This window comes from Oryx dammah, unplaced genomic scaffold (genome assembly GCF_014754425.2).
Source record: "Oryx dammah isolate SB20612 unplaced genomic scaffold, SCBI_Odam_1.1 HiC_scaffold_25, whole genome shotgun sequence".
Classification (NCBI taxonomy): Eukaryota; Metazoa; Chordata; class Mammalia; order Artiodactyla; family Bovidae; genus Oryx; species Oryx dammah.
In genome coordinates, this window is record NW_024070209.1 from 80,153,241 (window position 1) to 80,180,081 (window position 26,841).

The following is a 26,841-nucleotide window of genomic DNA, read 5'->3' on the forward strand; positions in this document are numbered from 1 at the left end:
CAGGTTCCTGAGCATCCTTGTCACTGAGGTGTGTGTGTGTGTGTGTGCTGGGAAGGACACAGGTTCCTGAGCATCCTTGTCACTGAGCTGTGTGTGTGTGTGCGCATGCTTAAATGGAACTTGATTCCAGAAATTGTCATGGCTCACCTTCAACTCTGGTCCATGGCAATAATTTCCTTCTACCTCCTTTCTTCATTCCCTGAGGTAGATTGTATTTTTTAAAGATGACAACACGAGATCCCTTCCATCATCTTCCAAAACCTTGCTTTGTAGAGTCTAATTCCCTTCTTAAGCTAGACAGATGTGTATGTCACTTATAACAGTATGACAAGTATGTAAAAATGTGTTAACTTGGATGGCTCAGTCAAAAAAGGCAATGAAGAGAAAGAGAAGTCCCACCTCGGTCTCTAGAACATTCATGCCGGATCACTGTGCCTCCATGGAAGCAGTCTGACTTCCCTGAGGCTGCCACTCCATGAGGCAGCCTGAACGAGGCTAGCCTATGTAGGAAAACCACTTGGAGAAGCCCTGGGACTACATGAAGAGAAGTGCCCAGCCACCCTCAGCTGCTCCAGCCACACCAAAACCCCCATCCCTGTCCATCTGCTTGAGATCTCCAAGCCAGAACTGCCCAACGGAATCCTTCCTGACACCCTGGCCCAAACAACCATGGAGATGATACAGTAGTTATTGTTTCAAGCCATTAAGTTTTGGGGTGATTTGTCACATAGTATTAGTAACAAACAGATTTTGGTATCTGAGAAAAGGAATACCCAAACAAAAATGAACTTAAACCATATGCCGCTGGTTGGAAGGACCTTGAAGTTTAGATTCACAGGTACATAAATTCAAAGGACCTAGAGGAAGATGCTCGTGGAAGCTTAAAAGGGCCTTGGGGAGAGTGTTAGAAAATAAAGCATTTCAAGGATGCTCTTGGTGAGAGCTAAAAGAGGAAAATGCCATTGGAAGCAGGAGTAAAAAGGGGACCCTTATGTACTGATGGCAAGTTGGCATAGCTGATGCCGTGGTACTAATAACATGGAAAATAGGAAATGTACCTAATCCACTGGTGATCTAGCTGAAGAGATGTATAGGTAGAATGTGAAAAGTTACTTCTGGTTTCTTGCGGCCTATGACAAAACATGAGAGAGGAGAGATGAACTAAAAGTTCAGCAGTTACATATAAGGAGCCAGGACTATTTTTTATTTCCACACTCTCCCAGATGACAACTAATTTTTACGCTATGGAGAGGCTTCTGTGCAAAATAAAATCTAGGGTAGAACAATGTAAGACCCTTGCTTAGGACCTCAGAAAGACTTAAGGCAGGGCTTTTAGACCTTTTCAGACAGATAAAAGACCCCTCTTTCTGAGGGTGTGACTTTTGGGTGCTCTTCATTAAACAATAGTTAAGAATATCAGGGGTGTTGTTCCCAAGCAATCACACAATGGGCCGTTTCTAATGGCATGGGTTTTATAAGTTCAGTCACTTAGTCATGTCCGACTCTTTGCGACCTCATGGACTCCTGCATACCAGGCTTCCCTGTCCATCACCAAATCCCGAAGCCTACTCAAATTCATGCCCATCGCGTCAGTGATGTCATCCTCTGTCATCCCCTTCTCCCACCTTCAATCTTTCCCAGCATCAGGGTCTTTTCAAATGAGTTGGTTCTTCGAATCAGATGGGCAAAGTATTGGAGTTTCAGCTTCAGCATCAGTCCTTCCAGTGAATATTCAGGACTTATTTTCTTTAGGATGGACTGGTTGGATCTCCTTGCAGTCCAAGGGACTCTCAAGAGTCTTCTCCAACACCACAGTTCAAGAGCATCAATTCTTTGACACTCAGCTTTCTTTATAGCCCAACTCTCACATCCACATGTGACTACTGGAAAAACCATAGCTTTGACTAGACAGACCTTTGTTGGTAATGTCTCTGCTTTTTAATATGCTGTCTAGGTTGGTCATAACTTTGCTTCCAAGGAGCAAGTGTCTTTTAATTTCATGGCTGCAGTCACCATCGGCAGTGATTTTGGAGCCCCCCAAAATAAAGTCACTCACTGTTTCCATTGTTTCCCCATCTATTTGCCATAAAATGATGGGACCGGATGCCATGATCTTAGTTTTCTGAATGTTGAGTTTTAAGCCAATTTTTTCACTCTCCTCTTTCACTTTCATCAAGAGGCTCTTTAGTTCTTCTTTGCTTTCTGCCATAAGGGTGGTGTCAGCTGCATATCTGAGGTTATTGATATTTCTCCCAGCAATCTTGATTCCAGCTTGTGATTCATCCAGCCTGGCATATCACGTGATGTACTCTGCGTATAAGTTAAATAAGCAGGGTGACAGTATACAGCCTTGACATACTCTTTTCCCGATTTGAAACCAGTCTTTTGTTCCATGTCCAGTTCTAACTGTTGCTTCTTGACCTGCATACAGATTTCTCAGGAGGCAGGTCAGTCTGGTATTACCAGCTCTTTAAAGATTTTTCAGTTTATTGTGATCCACACAGTCAAAGGCTTTGGAGTAGTTAATAAAGCAAAAGTGGATGTTTTTTCTGGAACTCTCTTGCCTTCCCCATGATCCAGCGGATGTAGGCAATTTGATCTCTGGTTTTTCTCACTTTTCTAAATCCAGCTTGAACATCTGGAAATTCATGGTTCATGAACTGTTGAAGCCTGGCTTGGAGAATTTTGAGCATTACTTTGCTAGTGTGTGAGATGAGTGCAATTGTGCAGTAGTTTGAACATTCTTTGGCATTGCCTTTCTTTGAGATTGGAATGAAAACTGACCTTTTCCAGTCCTGTGACCTCTGCTGAGTTTTCCAGATTTGCTGGTATATTGAGTGCAGTACTTTCACAGCATCATCTTTTAGGATTTGAAATAGCTCAACTGGAATTCTATCACCTTCACTAGCTTTGTTCGTAGTAATGCTTCCTAAGGCCCACTTGACTTCCCGTTCCAGGATGTCTGGCTCTAGCTGAGTGATCACACCATCTTGGTTATCTGGGTTATGAAGATCTTTTTTGTCCAGTTCTTCTGTGTATTCTTGCCACCTCTTCTTAATATCTTCTGCTTCTGTTAGATCCATACCATTTCTGTCCTTTATTGTGCTCATTTTTGCATGAAATGTTCCCTTGGTATCTCTAATTTTCTTGAAGAGATCTCTAGTCTTTCCCTTTCTGTTGTTTTCTTCTATTGCTTTGCACTGATCACTGAGGAAGGCTTTCTTATATCTCCTTACTGTTCTTTGGAACTCTGCATTCAAATGGGTATATCTTTCCTTTTCTCCTTTGCCTTTAGCTTCTCTTCTTTGCAAAGCTATTTGTAAGGCCTCGTCACACAACTATTTTGCCTTTTTGCATTTCTTTTTCTTGGGGATGGTCTTGATCACTGCCTCTTGTACAATGTCACAAACCTCTGCCCATAGTTCTTCAGGCACTCTGTCAGATCTAACCTTAAATCTATTTCTCACTTCCACTATATAATCTTAAGGGATTGGATTTAGGTCATACCTGAATGGTCTAATGCTTTTCCTTGCTTTCTTCAATTTAAGTCTGAATTTGGCAATAAGGAGTTCATGATCTGAGCCACAGTCAGCTTCCGGTCTTGTTTTTGCTGACTGTATAGAGTTTTTCCATCTTTGGCTGAAAAGAATATAATCAGTCTGATTTCAGAATTAACCATCAGGTGATGTCCATGTGTAGAGTCTTCTCTTGTGTTGTTGGAAGTGGGTGTTTGCTATGACCAGTGTGTTCTCTTGGCAAAACTGTTAACCTTTGACCTGCTTCATTTTGTACTCCAAGGCCAAATTTGCCTGTTACTCCAGGTATCTCTTGACTTCCTACTTTTGCATTCCAGTCCCCTCTCATAGGACTTTATAAACTGATCCATAAAAAAACTGTTAAGATTTTTCTTTAAAGAATTGTATCAGCTTAGACAGAAAGAGATAGTACAAAAATGAAAACAAGTTTTTGTACTCCTGAAGCCTTATGGGCAGGCAGTAAGCCAAGAAACTACTCAGCTATAAACAGGCTACATTTTTTATGAAAAAGGAAGGCTAACTCAGAAGGTAGAGACAAGAACACAAAAGGCAGAGCCAAAAGCCATGGAGAACAACCGGCAGAAAGTAGGACTGAGCCTTAATCAAGGAAATTACAAGATGTACCTAGCTGGATATCAGAATTGCTATGGACCAGAGACTACCTTAAGCTTTCCAGTTTCCCCTTTTTTGAAAGTGTGTCTCAACTGTAGTTATGCTTCAGTTCAGTTCAGTTGCTCAGTCGTGTCCGACTGTTTGCGACCCCATGGACAGCAACACGCAAAGCTTCCCTATCCATCACCAACTCCCAGAACTTACTCAAACTCATGTCCATTGAGTTGGTGATGCCATCCAACCACCTCATTCTCTGTCGTCCCCTTCTCCTGCCTTCAATCTTTCCCAGCATAAGGGTCTTTTCAAATAAGTCAGTTCTTCCCATCACGTGGCCAGAGGATTGGAGTTTCAGCTTCAGCATCAGTCCTTCCAATGAGTATTCAGGACTGATCTCCTTTAGGATGGACTGGTTGCATCTCCTTGCAGTCCAAGGGACTCTCAAGACTCTTCTCCAACACAACAGTTCAAAAGTATCAATTCTTCAGCGCTCAGCTTTCTTTAAAGTCCACCTCTCACATGTATCCATGGCCACTGGAAAAACCATAGCTTTGACTATTCTTCCCCATCCCAAACATTCTATGTTGTGTAAGGCAGGTGGGAAAAGGGAGCAATAATTACCTGTTGGTTATCCACAGGCCTTTGGATTAAAAAGAATGATCTCAATTTGCTACATCTGATGAACCAACTCTGAGGAGCCTTTAGATGATGAGATCTGGGGCTTCAATCCCGACGCTGAAGTCATAATGGGATGAGACTTTTGTCATTACTTGGGAGCAGGTGAATGCATTTTGAAGGTGGAAGAGATGGATCGTGGCTACAGGGCAGACTGTGGCCGATGATTTTCCAAAAAGGGTGGCAACAGCATTGCTCCTGTTCTTCTAGAGACTAAAAAACCCATCAAGAAAGACATGGAGTGTAATTTCCTTCTTGACTGTGGGCTAGGGTTTGTGACTTTCCTGTAATTAATGGAATGCCACGGAAGTGCTACTTCATGACAAGTGAGGCTAGGTCAGAAAGGACCATGAAACTTCCAGTTTGTTTGCAGGAATGCCTGTGGTGGAGATCTGAACCATCAGCTAAGTACTACGGCTGCTGTGAGGTCGCCATGCTGTGAGTGCCGGGGGGCCAGCGTGGGGAACTCCGCCCGTGGCAAAGGTCACAAGGAAGGAGGCTTGGCATACGCAAAGGCGTGATCAAGCCTCAGGAAACCCCCTGTTCCCGAGCATCTAACCCCAGAACCAGAGTCTATCTACTTTACTGTTTCATGCTCTCGCCTACACCTCTGACTTTACGGGGGGCTCTCCCCCATCACCATTTCTCTCGGAGAAGGAGTTAACGTGCAGCTCCAAGTCAATAAAAATTCCTGGGCGTGACAAGAGTGTTTCAGCTTACGGACTCCTCTGAAGTTTATCTAGCCCGCCTGTATAGGTTCGTCCGACCACATGTGATTGTTTACAGCCTCCCAACCTGAGAGGCACGAGATGTTTTAGATTTACTAAAGGCAAATTCTTTTGGGAAATTGTCAGTATAGTGGGTTGGTTAGGAATTATATTGGTGAAGGGTTTTTTCATTTGTTGTGCCAATAATTACTGCTAATTCCCTGCCCTGGGTGTGACAAGGTTGTTTCAGGTCAAACCTCTCTGCTGACAGACTAGCTTGTGTGACAGGATTATCCATACTCCTGCCACTAAGCACATGATTGTTTACTACCTCTCAACCATAAACAGCACAGAGAGTTTTGGAGTATTTTGAGAGTCTTAATTAGCATAGGGCTTTTCTCATTGTTGAGTCAATGATTGCCGCCAGGCCTCCATATCCTTAGGCACCTGGGAATATATTAATCAATGTATTTGGAATATAGAAAAGGAAATATAGTAGTTTTAAGGTTAGCAATACTAGACTTTTTGAGTTAATGAATTTTCTCTTTTGTAATAGATCACTGTACTTTGTTATAAATCACTGTGTCCTTGCTATATAAAAATGTAACTTTATCACTATCTTAAGACTAAATAGATCTTAAGGGGAACATTGGTGAAAGGATTTTCATTTGTTGAGTTGATATTTGCTGCTAAATCTCCATGTTCCCTGCCCTTATAATGAATATAACTAGCATATAGGAGAGATAAGTATTAACCTTTAAGATTAATCATGTTAACCTTGGGTTAAATAAATTCCTTTCTTGATTGTAACTCACTACACCCTCACCCTATAGGAATGCAACTTTATCTGGAGGGTGGTGCCTAGTTTAAGAAAAAAAACCCTTGGGAGAAATAAGTTTTTTGGTTATCAGAAAGAAAGGATCATAAAATGTCAGCAGGTCTCATGGCCAGATGATGATGTAAAATCCCTAAGACCTTTTTATGTGAAGCACCTGATTTTGATAAAGGTCAGGCCTGCTGACCCCCGCATGACTCTGTATTCATCCCTATGTGTAACAAAAGGTATATAAGCAAAGCCAAAAATAAAGAAATTGGATCAGTTTCCAGAAAGACTGATTCCCCCATGTCATTTCTTTCTTGCTCCCTGTTTTTCTGGCTGAATTCCCATCTGGAGCATGGATGCTATTCCATGTAAACCAAGTTATTCAGCCTCTTTTTCTCCACTAATTTTCCTACTACACTATCCGTTCCTAATCTCTCTATATATCTGTAATTAAATATGTATTTTTCCAAGGACACTGACTCCGTCCCCACCTTCGAATCACCCTGCACCCACCTGGGCTGGACCCCGGCAGTGAGGAAGCACAAACTGTGGAGATGCTCTGAGGCTGGAAGGGGAGAGAGGCCCTCTCCACTCCAGCCTGCTCCAGGGACCTGTTTCAGCTCAAACTATCATGTGACTGCAACTGCATGAACAATCCCCAACCAGAAATATTCAGGCGAACCTTCTCAAATGCCCGACCCACAGTAGCTGTGAGGAATATTAAGATGATGATTTCTATTTTAAGCCATCACAGCTTGGAGAGGATAAAATGTTGTGGTACACCCCTCAACTCTAATGTGATATTTCCTTTTATTTTATGGGCCTTTAGTGTTCTTTTGTGAGAATGTATGCTTCATTTGTTTGTATTATACTGTGCAACAGATTTCCCTGTTGCTTTTTCTCCCTTTCAGCATTGTAAAAACCCATGTGTGGACGTCGGCTCCCAGCTGAAGGTGAGTAGGCCATAGGGTGCATGGACCACGTCTTACTTACCTAGTCTTCTAGTCATGAACCACTAGTTGCCTCCAGTCCCCACACCAGAAACGGAGTTGTCATGGACGTGCTGGGAAGAGTCCCCATATAGACTCCTGTGAGAGCATCTTGGGCAACATACCGAGGAGTAGGGATGTTGGGTCAGAAGGCATATGTGCACTTATTCTAACCAATACAGCCAGACTGCTCTCAGCCCCCTGCAACAGTCTACACTAGTAGAGAAGTGAGGACTAAAACAGATGTTCACTCGCTGGCCCAATTTCTACATTTTATTTATTTCTCAGTGAGTCTGCTGGGAAAATAAGATCATGGCATCTGGTCTCATCATTTCATTGCAAATAGATGGGGAAACAATGGAAACAGTGAGTGTCTTTATTTTTGGGGGCTCCAAAATCACTGCCGATGGTGACTGCAGCCATGAAATTAAAAGACACTTGCTCCTTGGAAGCTAAGTTATGACCAACCTAGACAGCATATTAAAAAGCAGAGACATTACTTTGCCAACAAAGGTCCATCTAGTCAAAGCTATGGTTTTTCCAGTAGTCACATGTGGATGTGAGAGTTGGACTTTAAAGAAAGCTGAGGGCAGAAGAATTGATGCTTTTGAACTGTGGTGTTGGAGAAGACTCTTGGACTGCAAGGAGATCCAACCAGTCAATCCTTAAGGAAATCAGTCCTGAATATTCATTGGAAGGACTGATGGCTAAAGCTGAAACTCCAATCCTTTGGCCCCCTGATGCGAAGAACTGCCTCATTTGAAAAGACCCTGATGCTGGGAAAGATTGAGGGCAGGAGGAGAAGGGGACGACAGAGAATGAGATGGTTGGATGGCATCACTGGCTTGATGGACATGAGTTTGAGTAAAATCCGGGAGTTGGTGATGGACAGGGAGGCCTGGTGTGCTACAGTCCATGGGGTCACAAAGATTCACACACTACTGAGTGACTGAACTGAACTGAACTGAGTCTGCTGGAGGGTGTGTGTTTTGTTCTTGTTTGTTTGGCTGCATCAAGGGGCATGGGGGATCTTAGTTCCATGCGGGATCTTAGCTCCCTGAGTAGGGATCAAACCATGCCCCTATGGTGGAAATGTAGAGACTTAACTGCTAGACCACCAGGGAAGACCCTGGAGCGTTTGTTTCCCCAAACACCCATGTGGCTCACTTCCTTCTCTTGGGTCTCACAGCAGTGTCACCTAACCAGCTTAGAGCAAACACCACTGCTGTATCCCATTGTTTTCCATCTGCCTTCACCTGTTGTGCTTTTCTTCAGAGTTCTTACAATTGGAAGTTTGTGTGAGTGTGTGTGGTTACTGTCTGTCTCTCCCCAGAAGAATGGTGTTGGGTGTGTTATAGGTAATCAGTCAAAATTTGCTAAGAATTCATTGACTCGAGCTTGATTTCACCAAGTGCCTTTCTAAGGTGTCTTCCCAGTTCCTCAACCCTCCACCTCCACCCCACCCAATCAGAGGAGAAAGTACTGGTGGCTCTGAATGACCCTGTCTCCCCCTGCCTCCACTGGACTCACCAAGCACAGGGTAAAGGGCACCCAGAAGTCCTATGAGCCCTTGGGACTGTTCTCTCTGGGGGCGGAAGTGTGGCAGGGTCAAGTACCGCCGGCCTCCTGAGAGTGTGTGGGGAGTTTTGCTCACTCCCAGTTTCTTGCTGAATAGATGAATAGAATTGTCAGGCCCTGGTCTCTGGTCTCACTTAAGGATCCTAAGACAGACAAGGGACGAATATTTAGGAAAAAAGACAGTCCATAAAAAGTGAACAGTTTAGCACTGTACTGTCTGATACGATGACAACTCGCTACATGGGGCAAATTAAATGTAAATTAAAGTAAAATGAAAAATTCAGTTTGCCAGTCATATTAGCTGAACTTGAAGTGCTCCAAAGTCACACACAACCAGTACAGAAGTTTCCACCATTCCAGCAAGTTCTACTGGATGGTCCTGGAGAAAGAAACCGGTCTCATCCACGCTTGCTCTGAAAATGCAAACCCGCCCCTAGGGCTCTTCATGGAATCTCTGCCTTCCTCCCTCAAGCTCAAAACGGTCAGGATTTTGTTACATCTTTAAAACCATGAGTACGTTTATGATTTGGCAAGACAGAAGGCCCCTTTTCTGCCAGCATCTTTCAGAGGACGCTTCTCACTCAGTGTGTTGTATAGAACATAACACATAGTTGTGTAAAACATAACACATGGTCACACTGAGATAGCATGTATTGTCATATAGTGAGCATTTTTTGAGAATGAGCAAGTTTTATGTTTAAACTTGACATGCCATATTAATTTTCCCTTTTCTGAGGGCCAGGATGAAGTATCAAAAAGTCGCTTTTTTCCCATTGGTTGTCACTAGTCTTTGGATTCCCAAGTTGTGTGTTCAAAGGGAAATTTAGTAAGTTTGTTGCTACTGACCCTGGATGATCATGAAACATCTGTTTCCAATTTAAAATTATGAAACAAAACTGAGGGGAAAAGTCAAATGTTATAAATTTATTTGGGACATCTATTGCCACCTCTTTGGAAGCCTTTGAAAATTCAAGCAGAAATCAGTACACATCCATCTTTTTTTTTTTACTTTCAATAAATAATATCTTTGAGTATATGCATATTATAGATAGATATATTTATGAGTCATTTAGCAGAGTTTGTAAGGTTTATACTGCATTAATTCCAACACAGCTCTTTCCAGGTTGATAGGGTGCAAATGAGGTAAGAATTAAGGCAAACCTAAAAGGCATGCAAATGTCGTACATTTATATTCACTGATAATACAAGCTTTTGTGTGTGGACCACACAGAGGAGTCAAGATCTCGGTGTGTCTGTCTAGTACTATTTTACAGGAGAATGGTGACACAGCTTAAAATTCAGTTACATTACCGTGGGGGTCTCAGTGCTACTAACATCATGTAATCAAGGAGACACAAGCATTAGCAAAACATGAACAAGAAATCATAGAACTCTTTGCAGCACGTTTCTGCCCAGGCTTTGGAGGAGGAAGGTTTTTTATGAAATGATATTACACATATCACATTGTGGCAGGTTGTCTGTTTTATAATATATGCTTTTAAAATTCATTAGCAAATGACATTCTCATGCACACAAGTGTTTCAAACACAAGAAGCAAGTCCATTTATAGGTAGTCCAAGCGATATTTGTGTGTGTGGGGTGTGTGTGTGTGTGTGTGTGTTAATAGCTGCAGACTGAATGGAACATTGATACTCTTGTGCAGTCCATAGCATTGACCTCTGCTCATTTCTGAATGTCACACTGCAGAAGTAGTACAATGGAAGGGTCGCTCTTGGCAGCTTCCTTGAATTCATCCAGTGTAATCTGGTCATCTTTGTTCTTATCCATCTTGCTGAAAATCTTGTCTACTCGTTGCTCGGGCGTGAGGCCATCCTCATTCATTTTCATCATGATCACTGTGCCCACCATTTTGTAGATAGCCTTGGGAAGACAAGAAATAGATCATAAAGTTCACCTAGGATGGGGTAAAGAATTTAAATGTACTTCAAAGGACTCCTTAAATGCTTTTAAATAAGAGTGGTGTAATCAAATCGGTGTGAGTCTCATGACTAACGGGATAGAGAAGAATTTTGTGTGACTCCTAATTTTTCTGGCTGGAGGAAGTGAGTGAAAAGAGTTGTGGTGAGACCAAGAATGACGATCAGGGAGGTTTAGGAAGGAAAATGATAAGCTCAGTTTGAAAACTTCTGAATTTGAAGTCAGATGGTAATCAACAAGCTCTACTCCTTAGAGATCTAGGAAAAGATGAAGTGGTCCCAGATGAAATGGACCGTAATCAGTGGTCCCAACTGATAAGGGACTTACAATCTGTCAAGAAAGCAAGAGAGGTGCACCAGTAAAATAAATTAAGCCCTGAAAGAAGTTAGCTGGGGGGGGATCTGCAAGTCAGGGGCTCTCCTCATGAGTGAAAGAACAGAGTAAGATGATTCTTCCATTTTCCATTAAACTGCACACATGTAACTCTCAAAATGGAAATTAAAGGTAGAAGCGAGTTTCATTCTTAGGAAAGTGCCTTAAAAAAAGAAATGCTCTTTTACACAAAGACTTGTAGGTAAACGTATAGCAGCAATTTCAATAATAGCCCAAACATGAAACAGCACAAATACTCAGCTGGCAAAGAGATAAATAAAATATGACACATCTATACAACTGAATACGATTTTAGCAACAGAAAGGAATGAAATACTGATAGGTGCTACAACAGAGATAAATGTCCAAAAAAGTGCCAGATATAAAAGGCCAAATGTATATTGTAAGATTCCATTTATATGAAATGTCCAGCGAGACAAATCCATAAAGAAAAAGTAGAAAGGTAGTTTCCAGAATCTGGGGATACCCATGGGCATAAGGGATCCTATTGGGAGAATAAAAATGTTCTACAATTGGATTATGATGATGGCAAAATAACCTAGACCTTAAAGACTAAAGAAGATTTGGATGGGCCCAGAGCCCTGAAGGAAAAGATGAAAAGCCCAGGTGGAAAGCATGGTAGAGGTCAAAATGGCCAGTGGTGAGTGTTCAAGGGTGAGCAGCCCTGGAAGGACAGTGAGGCTGCAGCAGACAGGCAAGCAAATGCATGTCAGCTGGACAGCCGGATCTGTGTGCACAGCTGTGCGTGGCATGGAGGAACCTCTCTGTAAAGACTTTTGGCCAAATGAATGAGCAGCTCCTGAAGTACAGAGATGCTGTAAAGGCTGTATCAGTTACTGATACCTTGGTTTTGAAAAGGTGACTCAGCAAAAAGGAACCTGGAGGCAGGAAGGAGTGCCAGGGTGCCAGTGTAGAGGGCTAGAAGCTGGAGAAAATACTAGAGAAGGAAATAGGGCGCCACGTGCAGAGGGAGCATGAAGAAGGAAAGGAGCTGAGAGTCGAGGTGGATGATATTTCCAAGGGAGACAGAGCCCCGACAGTGAACTGCCGTGTACTGAGCGTTTCCTACGTGATGAGAAGTGTTGTTTAGTCGCTCAGTCGTGTCCAACTCTTTGTGACACCCTGGACTGTAGCGCACCAGGCTGTTCTGTCCATGGGATTTCCCAGGCAAGAATACTGGAGTGGGTTGCCATTTGCTTCTCCAGCAGATCTTCCCAACCCTGGGATCGAACCTGCGTCTCCTGCCTTGGCAGACAGATTCTTTACCACCGAGTCACCAGGGAAGCCCGAGAGAAAGTGTGCCTGGTGCTTAATCATTACCACAGTCTTGAGGGGTAGGTTTATTATCATTTTTTCATAAAGACATTGATGATTTGGTGCTCAACGCCCCATAGCCAACTCCATGCCTGAACCTTACTGGGTCTCCCAGTTTACTTGGGAAGGGAAGTGGGTACTAAAGGTAGAGAAGGGACTAAAGATGCTGGGGCAGGTGGGGTAAGTGGAAGGCAGGGCTCCAGAGGCCAGAGCTGACTGCGCTGGGGAGCAGCCCCAGAGGGAGGAAAGTCAGCATAGCAGAGCGGGCATCTGGGTCACTTGGGTTTTGGCTACTGTTTCTCGCCATCATCCCTTGGCTTTGCTTTGGGGATCCACCCCTCTGCCCCCCAACCCCAAATCTCAGCCCTGTGGTCTGGGCAGGGCCTTGCCCCAGCTCCAGGATGAGACACTTGGTCCTGCCTGTGGCAGCAGGGCACTTCCCTTTTTGGGTCACCTTGTCAGCACAGAGGTGGACACACAACCTAAGACAGTGAGTGAGTGAAGAGGCACTGACTCATTCATCAGCGGGTGAGTGCCCGGCAGGCTCCCGGACTGTTCTAGGCTGGCGGATACAGCAGTGAGAGAGTATGGCCCTCTCCATACGTGTAGCTTGTGTTCTATTATATCAGGTGATTTAGGGCAGTGATAAAATCTGTGACCAAAAAAAAAAAGTTGGTAAGGGATTAGATGGCCCAGGGGTAGGGGGATGTGAGTTCAGCGAGGAAGGCCTGCCAACGAGATGAGGGGGCAGCCCTGAGAGTAATGAGGGGACCTGGAGGGCGGTCCTGGGCAGAAGGAGAGGATATCAAGGCCCTGATGTGAGGCTGTGTATTCCAGGAAAACCAAGGCCCAGGCATCTCACACTCAGTGTGTAAGGAGCGGTGTTGAAGACTGAGGTCGCAGCAGTGGGCAGGGGGTCCTGGGACATTTGCATAGGCAACTGAGGAAGATGCTTGTTTACGTGGAATGATGGGAAACTGGGGACCACGGGCAGCATCTTGTGCCCACCGTGGGGAAGCTGGCTTAAGGAAGAGAGTGGTGTCCAGCAGGGCAGAGCTAAGCCAAGGGCCAGAGAAGCTGGGTCCTGACACCATCCTTCGCACCCTCTAGGCTTATGTTGGTGGAAGATCTCACAGTGACAGCATGGCTGGTTGAAATGTAGTTGACAGTCAGAACCCAGCAGCTTGGAGCTGAGACATTATCCAGTGTAGAGGGAGGGGACAGGACAGAGGATTCCAGCCTGCCAGGGCTCCTGGTGGGGAAGAAGGGGACCTGCCATAGGCCTGTGCCCAGGGAGCCTCTTCCCAAGCTCTGCCTTTGTGCCGGCAGCAGCCCAGGCCCTGAGAACACCCGGGGACCTCACCTCGATGATCTCTAGCATCTCCACTCGGGTGATCTTGCCGTCCCCGTCCAGGTCGTACATGTTGAAAGCCCAGTTCAGCTTCTGCTCAAAGCTGCCCCTGGAGGTGATGGACAGCGCGCAGATGAATTCTCGGAAGTCAATGGTGCCGTCCCCGTTCTTGTCGAAGGTGCGGAAGGCGTGCTGGGCAAACTTGGAGGCATCTCCGTATGGGAAGAACTACAGAGCAGAACACACAAGGTCACCTGTCAGGAGGGGAAGAATTACAAGCCCCGAAGTGAAAGCCCACCGCCACACTCTGGCCTGGGGCTCTCCCAGCCCTCCCAGGGGCGAGGGTTCAGGCTCGCCCGTGTGGACAAGGTTTGGCCCAACACTCAAGGCTAAGGACGGGCACAGGGAAGCGGTCTCCCCATGCGTCCTCACTCCCAGGCTCCTCGCTCTTTCCCGAGGGTGAGGCTGAAGACTGGGCTTTGAGGTGGGTGGGACCTGCATCAGGGCTGCTAGAATTCCTCCTCTGTGGCTTTTCTGGTCATTCTCCCTCAGGGTCTAGGACAGGGGCAGCCAGCTGACTTCTCTCCTGCACAGGGCAGTGTGACCTGGACGCCCACATTTCTCTGCGTGTGATCATCCAGGTTCACTGCCCGTGGGGCCTGAGCGAGGTGACCCTGACCTCCCGCCCACCATGGTCCCCCTGGGTGCTGGACCAGCATCCAACTCCTTTTTCTAGAAACTCTTGGAAGGCATTTAAGACCCACTAAAAATAGAACATGACTGGGCTTATTTCTGAGATTCATAAAGAGGTGTCTTCTCAGAGCCCGTAGGGTGCAGAAGAGGGATGCAGGAGGAGGGGGGGTGCAGACCCCCAAAGTGGGAAGACCACGGAGACTGTGGTGGTGGCCCTGGGCCTGGACACACGTCTGGACCCAGCACACACTGCAGGGAGCTCTGATACCTGACCCTCTGCCCCAGCAGAGCTAAAGGACATCCTCCATATCTGTATATATGTATATGCATGGCTGATCCTCTTTGCTGTATAGTAGAAACTAACACAACATTGTAAAGCAACTATACTCTGATAAAAATATTAAAAAAAATAAAGGAAAAGACATTCTCCAGGTGGAGCACAGGAAACTAGCAAGCAAACCTCATCCCACCCCCGAACAAAAACAACACATGCTGTTTTAAACCAGAAAAGGTGGGGAAGCGGCGCGGTAGCTACCTTCCCGTCTCCTGCGCCCGACCCCTCCCGGGACCCGTGATGCAGAGGCAGCTGCCAGGAGCTACATACGGTCAGGGTTGAGCCCCAAGTGAGCTGAGGGCTCGCGCTCTTCTGGCCCTCCCCCCCAGGCCCGCCCCACTTGAAGAAATGAGTGGTGGATTGGCCTCAAGTAAAAGCACAGTGTATGTATCCAATCTGCCCTTTTCCCTGACCAACAATGACTTATATCGGATATTTTCCAAGTATGGCAAAGTTGTAAAGGTTACTATAATGAAAGATAAAGATACCAGGAGGAGTAAAGGGGTTGCATTTATTCTATTTTTGGATAAAGACTCTGCACAAAACTGTACCAGGGCAATAAACAACAAACAGTTATTTGGTAGAGTGATAAAAGCAAGCATTGCTATTGACAATGGAAGAGCAGCTGAGTTCATCCGAAGACGAAACTACTTTGATAAATCTAAGTGTTATGAATGTGGGGAAAGTGGACACTTAAGTTATGCCTGTCCTAAAAATATGCTTGGAGAACGTGAACCTCCAAAGAAGAAAGAGAAAAAGAAAATTCCTGAGCCAGAAGAAGAAATTGAAGAAGTAGAAGAAAGTGAAGATGAAGGGGAAGATCCTGCTCTTGACAGCCTCAGTCAGGCCATAGCTTTCCAGCAAGCCAAAATTGAAGAAGAACCAAAAAAATGGAAACCCAGTTCAGGAGGTCCTTCAACATCAGATGATTCAAGACGCCCAAGGATAAAGAAAAGCACATACTTCAGTGATGAGGAGGAACTTAGTGATTAAAAATATATATATTATGTAAATATCATTAAAACTTTTTTTTAAGGCTTGGAGTACCAAGTTCCCTTGGGACTAAAAATTACTTTTAGAATTTGAACATAAGAACACTTAGTACCAAATACTTTTTTACTTTAGATAGTTGATAGGAAATGGTAATTTTATAGTATCATGTTTATCTTGCATCAAGATTTGCTAATAATCATTAATCTTGAAAACAGTTCATTTGAATAAAAAAGGAAATGTAATACTATTATAACAATGCTATCCCAAGAAGAAAGTCAAAGTCGCTCAGTCCTGTCTGACTCTTTGTGATTCCATGGACTAAACAGTCCCATGGAATTCTCCAGGCCAGAAATGCTGGAGTGGGTGGCCTTTCCCTTCTCCAGGGGATCTTCCCAACCCAGGGATCAAACCCAAGTCTCCCACATTGCAAGCGTATTCTTTACCAGCTGAGCCAGAAAGGTAGATAGTAAAAAGATTTGAGAAGTTCATTATAAAAGTTTATTCATGATTGGTTTATATAAGAACTTTTGAAATAAATTTCATCTTTAAAATAAAAACTTCATTAAGACTGTGGAAAAAAAAACAATAATAAATAAACCAGGAAAGGTGCATACGTGTTTCTGGCTGAAGAATTCCACCAAATACAAAGTCCAAAGCATTGCCGTGGCATCCATACTCTGGTGTGGGTGCTGCCACTTGCTAGGTGGGTCAGGCTGGCCACACACAGATGGCTGGCTTCATGCCCTCTCTGACTGCATCCTTTTTCTCACTGTACATCTGGACCTGGGACCCGCGAAGCCCTGCCTGCTACCCACTGCCCCTACACTGAGAAGCACATTGGATGGTAGGAAATCTCCCTCCAGAAACAAAAGACAAGCATTTCATGTAAGGGACGAATACAGGAGGCCCAGGGATGAGACAAGCATTCCCAGGGGCGGGGCTGGGGAGAGCTGGTTTCAATTTGCATTTCAGTAACTCCCACTTCCAGATGCCAGTATCTGATCTGGTGCTTGCTTTTGTTGTCTAAGAAGCTACTCCTAAACCTGGTGGCATGGAACAATAACAATCATTTTATTAATCTTAGAAAATAAAAACTTGACCATCTCTTCTTTTCTAATCAAACAACTCATTCTGTAACTATGAGCCTCGTATATTCTGAACTGTTCATTATTCGTAACACTTATAACACCACATGTCAGGGGGAGACTTAGGGGGTTGTTCTATTTTTTTCTCCTCACAACAACCAATTTTCCAACTGGCTGTATCCCAGCTGGGTGTCCTACATGTCAATCCACTTCTGACCCTAATGGCCTGGAGTTACTGGGGGCTTCCCTCATAGCTCAGTTGGTAAGAATCTGCCTGCAATGCAGGAGACCTGGATTCTATTCCTGGGTGGGGAAGATCCTCTGGAGAAGGAAATGGCAACCCACTCCAGTGTTCTTGCCTGGAGAATTCCATGGACAGAGGAGCCTGGCGAGCTACAGTCCATGGAATCGCAAGAGTTGGACACGACTAAGCAACTAAACCACCACCACCACCACCACCACCAGAAGGGAAGGATCAATCCGGAAAGACTGCCCCCACCCTAGGTGCCAGGCACAAGCCTCAGGTTGCCCCCTGTACCTCCGAGAAACGTGCTATGAAGTGAAAGGGTTCCCACGGCCCTCTCCTCAGGTTGGAGAATTTGCTGACTCAAAATTCTGAGAGCCGCTTTATTTACTATTACCAGTTTGTTGGGGCTTCCCTAATAGCTCAGTTGGTAAAGAATCCGCCTGCAATGCAGGAGACCCCAGTTGGATTCCTAGTCAGGAAGATCCGCTGGAGAAGGGACAGGCTACCCACTCCAGTATTCTTGGGCTTCCCTGGTGGCTCAGCTGGTAAAGAATCTCCATGCAATGAGGCAGACCTGGGTTTGATCCCTGGGTTGGGAAGATCTCCTAGAGAAGGGATAGGCTATCCACTCCAGTATTCTGGTCTGGAGAATTCCATGGACTGCACAGGCCATGGGGTCGCAAAGAGCCGGACACAACTGAGCAACTTTCAGTTCACTTCACCAGTTTGTTATAAGGGATACAATCCAACAGAGGAGAGGCATAGAGCAATGCAAGGGATGCGTGGGCCTCCCAGTACAGGTTGCCCCACTCTCCCAGCCCCTGAATGCTTTCATCAGCCTGGAAGTTCCTGGAACCCCATAGTTTAAGGGGTTTTTAATGGCAGTTTCATTATGCAAGCATGATCGATTAAATCATTGGCCATTGATGACTGAACTCAATCTCCAGACACCCTGTCTCCACTGGAGGTCTGGCTTGGGCTGGAAGTTCCAGTTCTCTAATCTGCCCCTTGTCTTTCTGGGACCAGCTGCCCCTCTCCAGTCCTGCTCCACTCCTGAAGCGACCGGCACCCAACCACCACTCATCTTATTAACATACAATAGACACTAAAGAAGGAAATGACAACCCACTCCAGTATTCTTCCCAGGAAAATCCCATGGACAGAGGAGCCTGGCAGGCTACAGTCCATGGGGCCCCAAAGAGTTGGACATGACTGAAGATGCATGCAGACACTGATCTCTCCAAAGATTCCAAGAGAACCAAGGACTAAGATCAAATATGTTTATTTCTAAGTATCATATGTGCCCTCTGCCTAGGCGGTCTTCCTCTCTTTCTAAGGGGGTGCTGTTTGCTAATGTGTCGTCTGTGTTCAGGGGTCTTGAGCAGAGCCTGTACCTGAGAAATATAATAACCTAAAAACAGAGCACACTGAGCCCCTTGGTGGAGTCCAAAGTCTCCCTAGGGATTTTTATCCATTGGCCTTTCTGCACCCAGTGACATGAGGCCACTGGGTATAATTTTTTTCCATCCCTCTAGGTTTCTGGTGGTGCAATGCTTTACCCATTTTATATCTCACAGCATCCTTTTAAGTTAAAGGCTATCTGATATTTTTACCTGAAAATAGCTGGGCATCAATGTATTAAAAATTAATTTAGATCTGGAAGGCCTTCAGAAAAAAAAAATCAATGGTAAATTTTGAGCTATAAAAGTTGCATGTGTCTTGCTGAAGGTCTGTTTACTGACTTTTACAGCCAACATTTTTTCTCTGGAGGAACGGAGTGTGTGATGAAGAGCCCTCAGATATCTGGAGTGGTTGTTTCCTTTAGAAAATTCATCTTATCATTTTCTGTTTTGTCTGACTGAACAACAGATTACACTGTTTAGTCGCCGGGTTGTGCCTGACTCTTTGAGACTCCATGGACTGTAGCCCACCAGGCTCCTCTGTCCGTGGGATTTCCCAGGGAAGAGTACTGGAGTGGGTTGCCATTTCCTCCTCCAGGGGATCTTCCCAAGCCAGGGCTTGAATCTACATCGGCATCTCCTGCATTGGGAGGCAGATTCTTTACCACTGAGCCACCTGGGAAGCCAGGGAAGCAGTTAATAATGCCTGCTTAATGGGAACCCAGGCTCCCAGCCAGGAATTCTTCTGACCCCAGAAGCTGTGTGATGTGCTTCCCAGAGGCCTTCTTTGGGGTTTGGCATTAGTGGGGCAGCCTGTCCTCCTGAGGATACCCAGGAGAAGGCTCCTTTGTGAAGAGCAGGGTTTGGGGTGGAGCAGGGTCTGCTCCAGGTTCAGGCCAGCAGAGCGCTAGGCTTAATTCTGGGGGCGTCTGAGCTGGCCAGTAGTAGGCTCCTTGGGCTGGGGGTGAGGCTGCCCTGGAGGCAGTCTTCTCTACAGCTCTCTTTTGTCCTTGCCCCTGTGTAGCCCACAGCCCTTTGGTTCACCTGGGGGCTCAGAGCTAGTAACAGAAGGTGGGACCACCAAGTAGCCCCTCTGTCCCTGGGTTCTCTGGGACCCCCAGCTATGGAGGGCTGAGTGTACTAGGCCAGTTTATACAAGGAATCTGAGCATCTGGGGATTTTGTTATTTGAATCCTAGAACCAACAATTCCCACGGACGCTGAGGGACTGACTACTGTATAACAAACAGAAGGTAGAAAGTTAGGGGAAAAAAAAATATCTTCCTGATCTGCCTGGAACAGTCTGATCATAAACTCTGCACTGTACTCTGAACACTCTGCCATCACAAACTCCTTGTGGACAAGCTTGAAATGTCAAGCCCGTTGCTCATGGTGCCTGGCTGTCTACAATAGAGGCAGGATTTGAATGCGTATCTGTTGGGTCATTTCTGCTACATCTTTCTGTTTCTCTTAATCAAGTATTGTGTGTGTGCTCAGTCTCTCAGTTGTGTTCGAGTCTTTGCGACCTCATGGACGGTAGCCCGCCAGGCTCCTGTGTCCATGGGACTTCCCAGGCAAGAGTACTGGAGTGGGTTGCCATTTCCTTCTCCAGGGAATCTTCCCAACCCAGGGATTGACCCCACATCTCTTGCATCTCCTTCATTGGCAGGTGGATTCTTTACCACTGAGCCACCTCGGAAGCCCTAACCAAGTATTAGCTGAAGAAATAAAGCTAAATCCACATCTGATGAAACAAACGAATTTGTTGCATTATGTAATCCTTAGCTTTCATCCTGCTAATACTGTGTATTTATCGCCATCTCCTGGCAGGAAGTATGTACTACATGAAAATCATTAGAATGTTCCTGAGGGATATTTTTTATGATTCATTCATTCTTTAATGCAACAAATATTTACTGAGCAGTCATGCATGTCAAGCACTGTGTTGGGTGGTGGCCAAAGTAGAAAAAATATATATTTATAATCATGGGAGACCTAGACACTAATCATACCACTACATAATGTATACTTTAAGTATACAATTGTACAATTGTATACTTAAGTATAAAATTGCGCTGTGATATGGTAACTCAGTTGGTAAAGAATCCACCTGCAATGCAGGAGACCCTGGCTCAATTCCTGGGTTGGGAAGATCCCCTGGAGAATGAATAGGCTATCCACTGCAATATTCTTGGGCTTCCCTAGTGGCTCAGCTGGTAAAGAATCCACCTGCAATGAAGGAGACCTGGGTTTGAAAGATCCCCTAGAGGAGGGCGTGGCAACCCACTCCAGTATTCTTGCCTGGAGAATCCCATGGACAGAGGAGCCTGGCGGGCTACAGTCCATAGCGTCACAAAGAGTTGGATGCGACTGAGCGACTAAGCACAACACAAGTGCATAGAGCCACAAGCGAAAGTTATGGGAATGATCTTATGAGTTTGAAACTTAATGATAATTTAGTGTGCAGCTCCCTTCCCCCACCCTAATATGCAGGTGGTGACAATTCACTGCTCTTCATCATAGCTGAAGAAAGGTCTCAGAGTCCAAAACTTTGGGGATTACACAAATCTAGACTGTATCCCGCTGTACTTCACATCCTTACTCAGAACTAACCAATGTGCAGAAGAGGAACAAAACCAGGAAATGCTTGAGGACTCTGCCTCTCCCGAGGGAGACAAAGGGAGACTTGTCACAAATTAATCAGCCTACTCCAAAGCCACAGCAGAGGTTTTCCTTACAGAGAGTGGGCTGATGTCCCACATTTTCATCTTTTCAATAATCTATGCAGTTGTGAATATTAAATGGGCTGTCTCCTTAAGAGATGGTGAGTGAAGCCCAGATGTCTCATACTGAATATGCCAATGTTCCCCCAACCCCCCACTACCCCCAGTGCAACACAGGTGGCTGCGTCAAAAAAAAAAACAAACGTCAAAACATAGTGCTTCTATTCCCCGCTCCAGCCCTAGCTGCTATCCGTGTGTCTAGCTCATCCTTCTAGAAGTTGTACTGAGTTCCGAGAAAACATCGTAACATTTCCCATGAGAATCCTCCTTTCTTTCTCGGAGTCACTGGGGCCTGCCTCAATTTGATGGAGGATTCGGGTCCCCTAGAAGCTCTCCGTCCAACCTTCAGGTGGGGGAGGTTTTCACAAGCAAAGCCTTGACCCACCATGACAGCTAACTGCAGACCTGCTGTATTGAGGGAGTGGCCACAAGATGCTGTGAAGGGCAGTCTCTCTCCAGCTCTGGGCTGCTGCTGGGCAGCCCTCATACCTCAGAATAGATATCTGCCCATTAATCTGCCTGAAATAGTGCTCACGATGGGATCAAAGAACAGAAGAGTATTCTTGGACCACTCTGCGGCTCACTGTCATGGAGAGGCCTGCTATCCAGTCTCTCACCAGACACAGTCCCTTTGGAAGAGTCCTCGCTCAGGTCAGTTCTGTTTTCCTTTGTTCTCAAATGTCAGGAGCCTATATTGTCTGGCTTATGAACCCACAAACAGAATCCCCTCCCCAAGGATGGAGTGGTAGTAGGGAAGAATAAATCTGACTTCATATTGGATCTATTTTTTTAACTTTAACCTTTATATTCTATTGCTTTGGCTACAAGCTCATCACTAAAGGAATGTTGTTAGTTGCTAAGTCATGTCCCACTCTTTGTGATGGACTGCAGCCCGCCAGTCTCCTCTGAGGGATTTCCTAGGCAAGAATGCTGGAGTGGATTGCCATTTCCTTCTCCAAGGGATCCTCCCAACCCAAGAATCGAATCTGGATTTGCACCTCCTGCATTGGCAGGCAGATTTTTTTTTTTAACCACTGAGCCACCTTAAAGTATACATAATGTCCCACCTCCAGGAAGCTGCCTCCCATGCCTGAGAGTTAAGCTAAAATACTTTCGTTTAAGCTCATAGGAAACATCCTGACCAGGCCCACCTGTGAATGGATGCAGGAAAGAAGAAATTAACACATCCTCCCTGGAGTCTGGCTGGAACCAGGAAATATTTGCAACAACTTATCGCCTTTTTTCACTTTACCTTCTCACCTCCCCCTCTTTGTTCTATAAAATAAGTTAACATCCCAACTGGGCAAGATGGTTCTTAGGGACTGGAGTTCACCATCTTCTGGGTCAGCTGCTCTCCAAATGAAGTCACTATTCCTTGTCTCAACAATTTCTCTCTCGATTTATTGGCCTGTCATGTGATGATCGGTATGACAGAGTCTTATCTATTGCACCCCTGAAATATGGCAATTCTGCTTCCAAGGTCATCTCCCCTCACCTCTGCTGGAATTAACCAGAAGCCTCTCCTGGATGACCTGGCTCAGAAATCAACCTCTCCAGGTCCTGCCAGTAGAGCAGTGGTTCATGAGAGTCTATCGGGGAGTGAGGTCCTAGGCAGGTCCTTCTCTTGTGCTCCCTCGGCTGGTCTTTCAATACATTTAGGACTAGAGGGTCATTGCTCTGCGTTAAGTAACTGGCTCAAGGTTGTATCATTGGAAAAGACCCTGCTGCTGGGAAAGATTGAGGGCAAGAGGAGAAGGGGGTGACAAACGATGAGATGGTTGGATGGCATGACTGACTCAATAGACAAGAGTTTGAGCAAACTCAGGGAGATAGGGAAGGACAGGGAAGCCTGGCATACTGCAGTTCATGGGACTGCAAAGAGTCGGATGTGACTTAGCAACTAAACAACAACAATAAGGCTGTATCTCTAAGGAGGGTGAGGGCACTGGGGTCAAACCCAGCTTGCCCAGTGGACGCTGCCTCTCCTGCATTTGCTGAGTTTGCCTGGCCTTCTGCACCGAAATGGAGCTGCAACTCGCCTCCTCCACCAGCTTCTGGAAAGGATCTGCCCATCTGGCCCATGGTTCTGCTTTTTTCTCCCCACACACTCCTGCCTTGCACTGTGCTCACAGGAGCCTCAGTCCTCGTCATCAAAGCTGGTCCAGGCCAGAGCAGGCTCACAGGGAGTGGGTACCCACTGTTAGGGACAAAGGTGGGGAAAACACCTGTCCTTCACAGGAGACACCCCCTCCTCTCCAGGCAGTAGGAAGGGCTGGGCCCTGGGCAGGTAGGCGGGGACCATAGCCTCTGGCTCCGGGGCAGGTACTGCTGTGGAGGGAGAGAGGCCAACCAAGGATGACAGTCAGCCTCCTGGACCTCACTGTGGCCCAGCTCAGAGCAGATACTCTATCTTGCCCCCAGGACTGCAGGGGGTTGGGGTCCTTGAGAGAAAGCAGGACCACTCCAGGCTCATGAGAGGCAGAGGTGAGATGCAAGCTCAGTTCTGTCTTATTCTGTGATGTTGACGAAGTCATCTGAGCTTCAGTTTCCTCTTCCACAAAATAGGGCAATAATAATTAATACCTATGATGTAGAAGTCTTGTGAGATATACTGGGGACAGAACACGTGGAATCTGTCTGAGGCTGTGAGAAGCCGGGCCTGGGCCCCTCCATGTTCCCCTCAAAGCTGCCCCAAAGCATCCCGTCTCCTGATGTTCGAAGACAGCAGCTGGGTGAGCACCTGGTTAGCGGTGGGCTCTCTCACACACATGCCCCGGGCTGCTGGCCAAGCTGGTGTCGTTGAGGATTCACTTGGTATCTGGTTTGGGCTTTAGGCTCATCACGCCCACAAGCTATCACACGTCCAGAGGGAACTTTTCACACCCAAGTTTTCTCCTGTCCACTTCCCATAGCCGTCAATAGCATCTAACTGTTTTCAGGACAAGGAACAAAATTATCCCCAAGCCTCTGTGTCCAGCTTTCGGTCCACTCCTCTGCCCTCTGGGATTCTTTCACTACCTGCTACCTGGGACCTTACTGAGCTCTCAGCCACAGCTATGCAGGCTTTGCCATGTTTTTCTCTTTGCCTGCAATGCTCCTTTTCTGCTCCAACCCAGTTAATGCCCGTGTTCTTCTTCAGACCTTGAAGTCTTCTCCGAGCCAACGTCAGAAGCTCCCATTATACACATGCACATCACTGAGTCCCACCCTCGGTTACATTTACCATCCTAGTGAAGAAATGTTCATGGCATTGCTTGATTAAGGCCCGTCTTCCTTAGCAGTTGTTGTGGTTGTTTAGTCGCCAAGTGGTGTCCCACTCTCTTGTGACCCCGTGCACTGCAGCCCACCAGGCTCCCCTGTCCATGGGATTTCCTAGGCAAAAATACTGGAGAGGGTTGCCATTTCTTTCTCCAGGGGATCTTGCTGACCCAGAAACTGAACCTGCTTCTCCTGCATTGACAGGCGGATTCTTTACCCCTGAACTACCAGGGAAGCCCCTCCTCTTGTAGACCATAAACTAAATGGAGGCAAGGAGTGGCCCGTTTTCACCCACCACTGTGATCCCTGGCATCTAGTACAGGGCCAGGCACACAGGAGGTGGCAGATGAACATATGACTCAGCACAGCAGGTCTTTTTTGAGCCTGAGGATACAGCAGCAAATCCACCCAATGACCAGGGAAGGCCTGAAATGTGTTCCGAAGGGTGTCTTAAGTCAGCTCTGCTAAAGAAGGCTCCCACTTGGCCTTAAATCGTGTCATCCCCATTACTGCTTCAGCTGATGATTCATGAGGATTGAATCGTCATCAGAGCAGTATGTGCACCTGGTCGTGAGCAGGGGAAAAGGAGAGAGATATTTCCCCTTAATCAGAAATGGTGGATCCTCAAACTGCTCTCTGCCAAGATGTTCATTCAACAGACACTCCCAAAAGCCAGGGGTGGTGCCAGGCTTCATGCTGAGCTCTGTGTGGGAGGGAGGGAGGGTGAGGGGCAGCAAAGAAGAATCAGAGTAAAACAGAAGACCCAGTCCCTGCCCTCAAGTAGACATAACCAATCAAATGTAGATGCAGCCCAAAGTGTGAGCTGCCTTCCACATTCGGGCTCTCTGGAAAGAGACAGCCCCTCTACCCTGCCCCCCATGGGGGGCACCCAGATCCTGAGGTCACTTTTCAGAGCTGCCTCTTCACTTGTCCTCCAGGTGACAATATCCATTTTTTACATTATGGATCCATCAGGACTCCAGGTTTTATTATGAGACAACCACTATTAGCTCACGGTTCTTGAGCTGCATCTATTTGAGAAGAAAATTAGTCCTGAATTAAATTCCTAGAGAAGGTTTTGCCCCTTGGGTCATGGAAGCAATTTTCATTTATGTCCTTGACAAGGTCCCTCCATAGGCATATCGCCCCAAGAAGGTCATGAGGCCCAGGGAAGTTCTCTGACCTTCTTATAGAAAACAAGACACAGGCCACAGAAATCCTGCCTAATGTTCCGGTCTCCCTCATTTGAGAATTCACACCACAGGTAAAGCCATAATCGCCTGCAGATGCTTGATAAATGCTTGATAAATGCTTAGAGTGGATAAAGGAAGCAACTTGCTGCAGAGGAGCTGATGCTGGGTTGTGGCAGGGTATCTAGTTGTGACTGAACTCAAGCCACTTTGGATATAAAATGACAGCATAAATCAGGTAAGCTTCAAAATTTCTTTTAGCTATCACATTTTATTTATTTTTTTTCTGATTCTAGAAGTGAAATCTTAAAAGAAAAAGGAGAAAAGAAAATGATTTTTGGCAAATGGGTGATACTTTCATGAATTTGGATTTGTTAATTTACTGACTCCTTGTGTGGCTGTTGTCTAGTTGCTAAGTCGTGTCTGACTCTTTGTGACCCCAGGGGCTGCAGCACGCCAGACCTCCCTGTCCTTCACCATCTCCCAGAGTTGGCTCAAACTCATGTCCACTAAGTCAGTGATACCATCCAATTATCTCAATCCTGTCGCCCTTTCTCCTCCTGCCGTTAGTCTTTCCCAGCATCAGGGTCTTTTCCAGTGAGTGTGGCCCCTTTTGTTGGTATAGCCTAATTACAGGATCAGACTTTGAAGGGTGAACGTATCTACTGTTGTTGTTTAGTCACTAAGTCATGTCTGACTTTTTTGTGACCCAATGCACTGTAGTCCTCCAGGCTCCTCTGTTCATAGCATTTCCTCAGCAAGAATACTGGAGTGGATCGCCATTTCCTTCTCCAGGGGATCTTCCCAATCCAGGGATCAAACATGGGTCTCCAGTGTTGGCAGGCAGATTCTCTACCACTGAGCCACCTGAGAAGCCCACTCACTGGTTACTCAGACTTTAAAAATAAACTCTCTCTCTCAAAAAATAAATAAAATAAAATAAAAA

The 26,841-nt window shown here is 45.9% G+C and overlaps 2 protein-coding genes across 2 annotated transcripts in view; one reads left to right on the top strand and one right to left on the bottom strand.

Moving 5' to 3' along the window:
- Nucleotides 1-9,821: 9,821 nt before the first annotated feature.
- VSNL1 (visinin like 1) overlaps nucleotides 9,822-26,841 on the bottom strand; it is a 126,219-nt gene continuing 109,199 nt past the window's right edge. Inside the window, exons 3-4 of the mRNA XM_040225016.1 lie at nucleotides 13,926-14,141; nucleotides 9,822-10,798 (exon numbers count right to left, since the gene is read on the bottom strand). Coding sequence (XP_040080950.1) covers nucleotides 10,601-10,798; nucleotides 13,926-14,141 — 414 coding nt within the window. The 3' untranslated portion in view covers nucleotides 9,822-10,600. The remainder of the gene's footprint in view (nucleotides 10,799-13,925; nucleotides 14,142-26,841) is intronic.
- LOC120851926 (zinc finger CCHC-type and RNA-binding motif-containing protein 1-like) lies at nucleotides 15,127-16,506 on the top strand. Its single transcript, XM_040225015.1, has one exon. It carries the CDS (start codon nucleotides 15,289-15,291, stop codon nucleotides 15,931-15,933), a length of 645 nt encoding a protein of 214 aa, XP_040080949.1. The 5' UTR covers nucleotides 15,127-15,288; the 3' UTR covers nucleotides 15,934-16,506.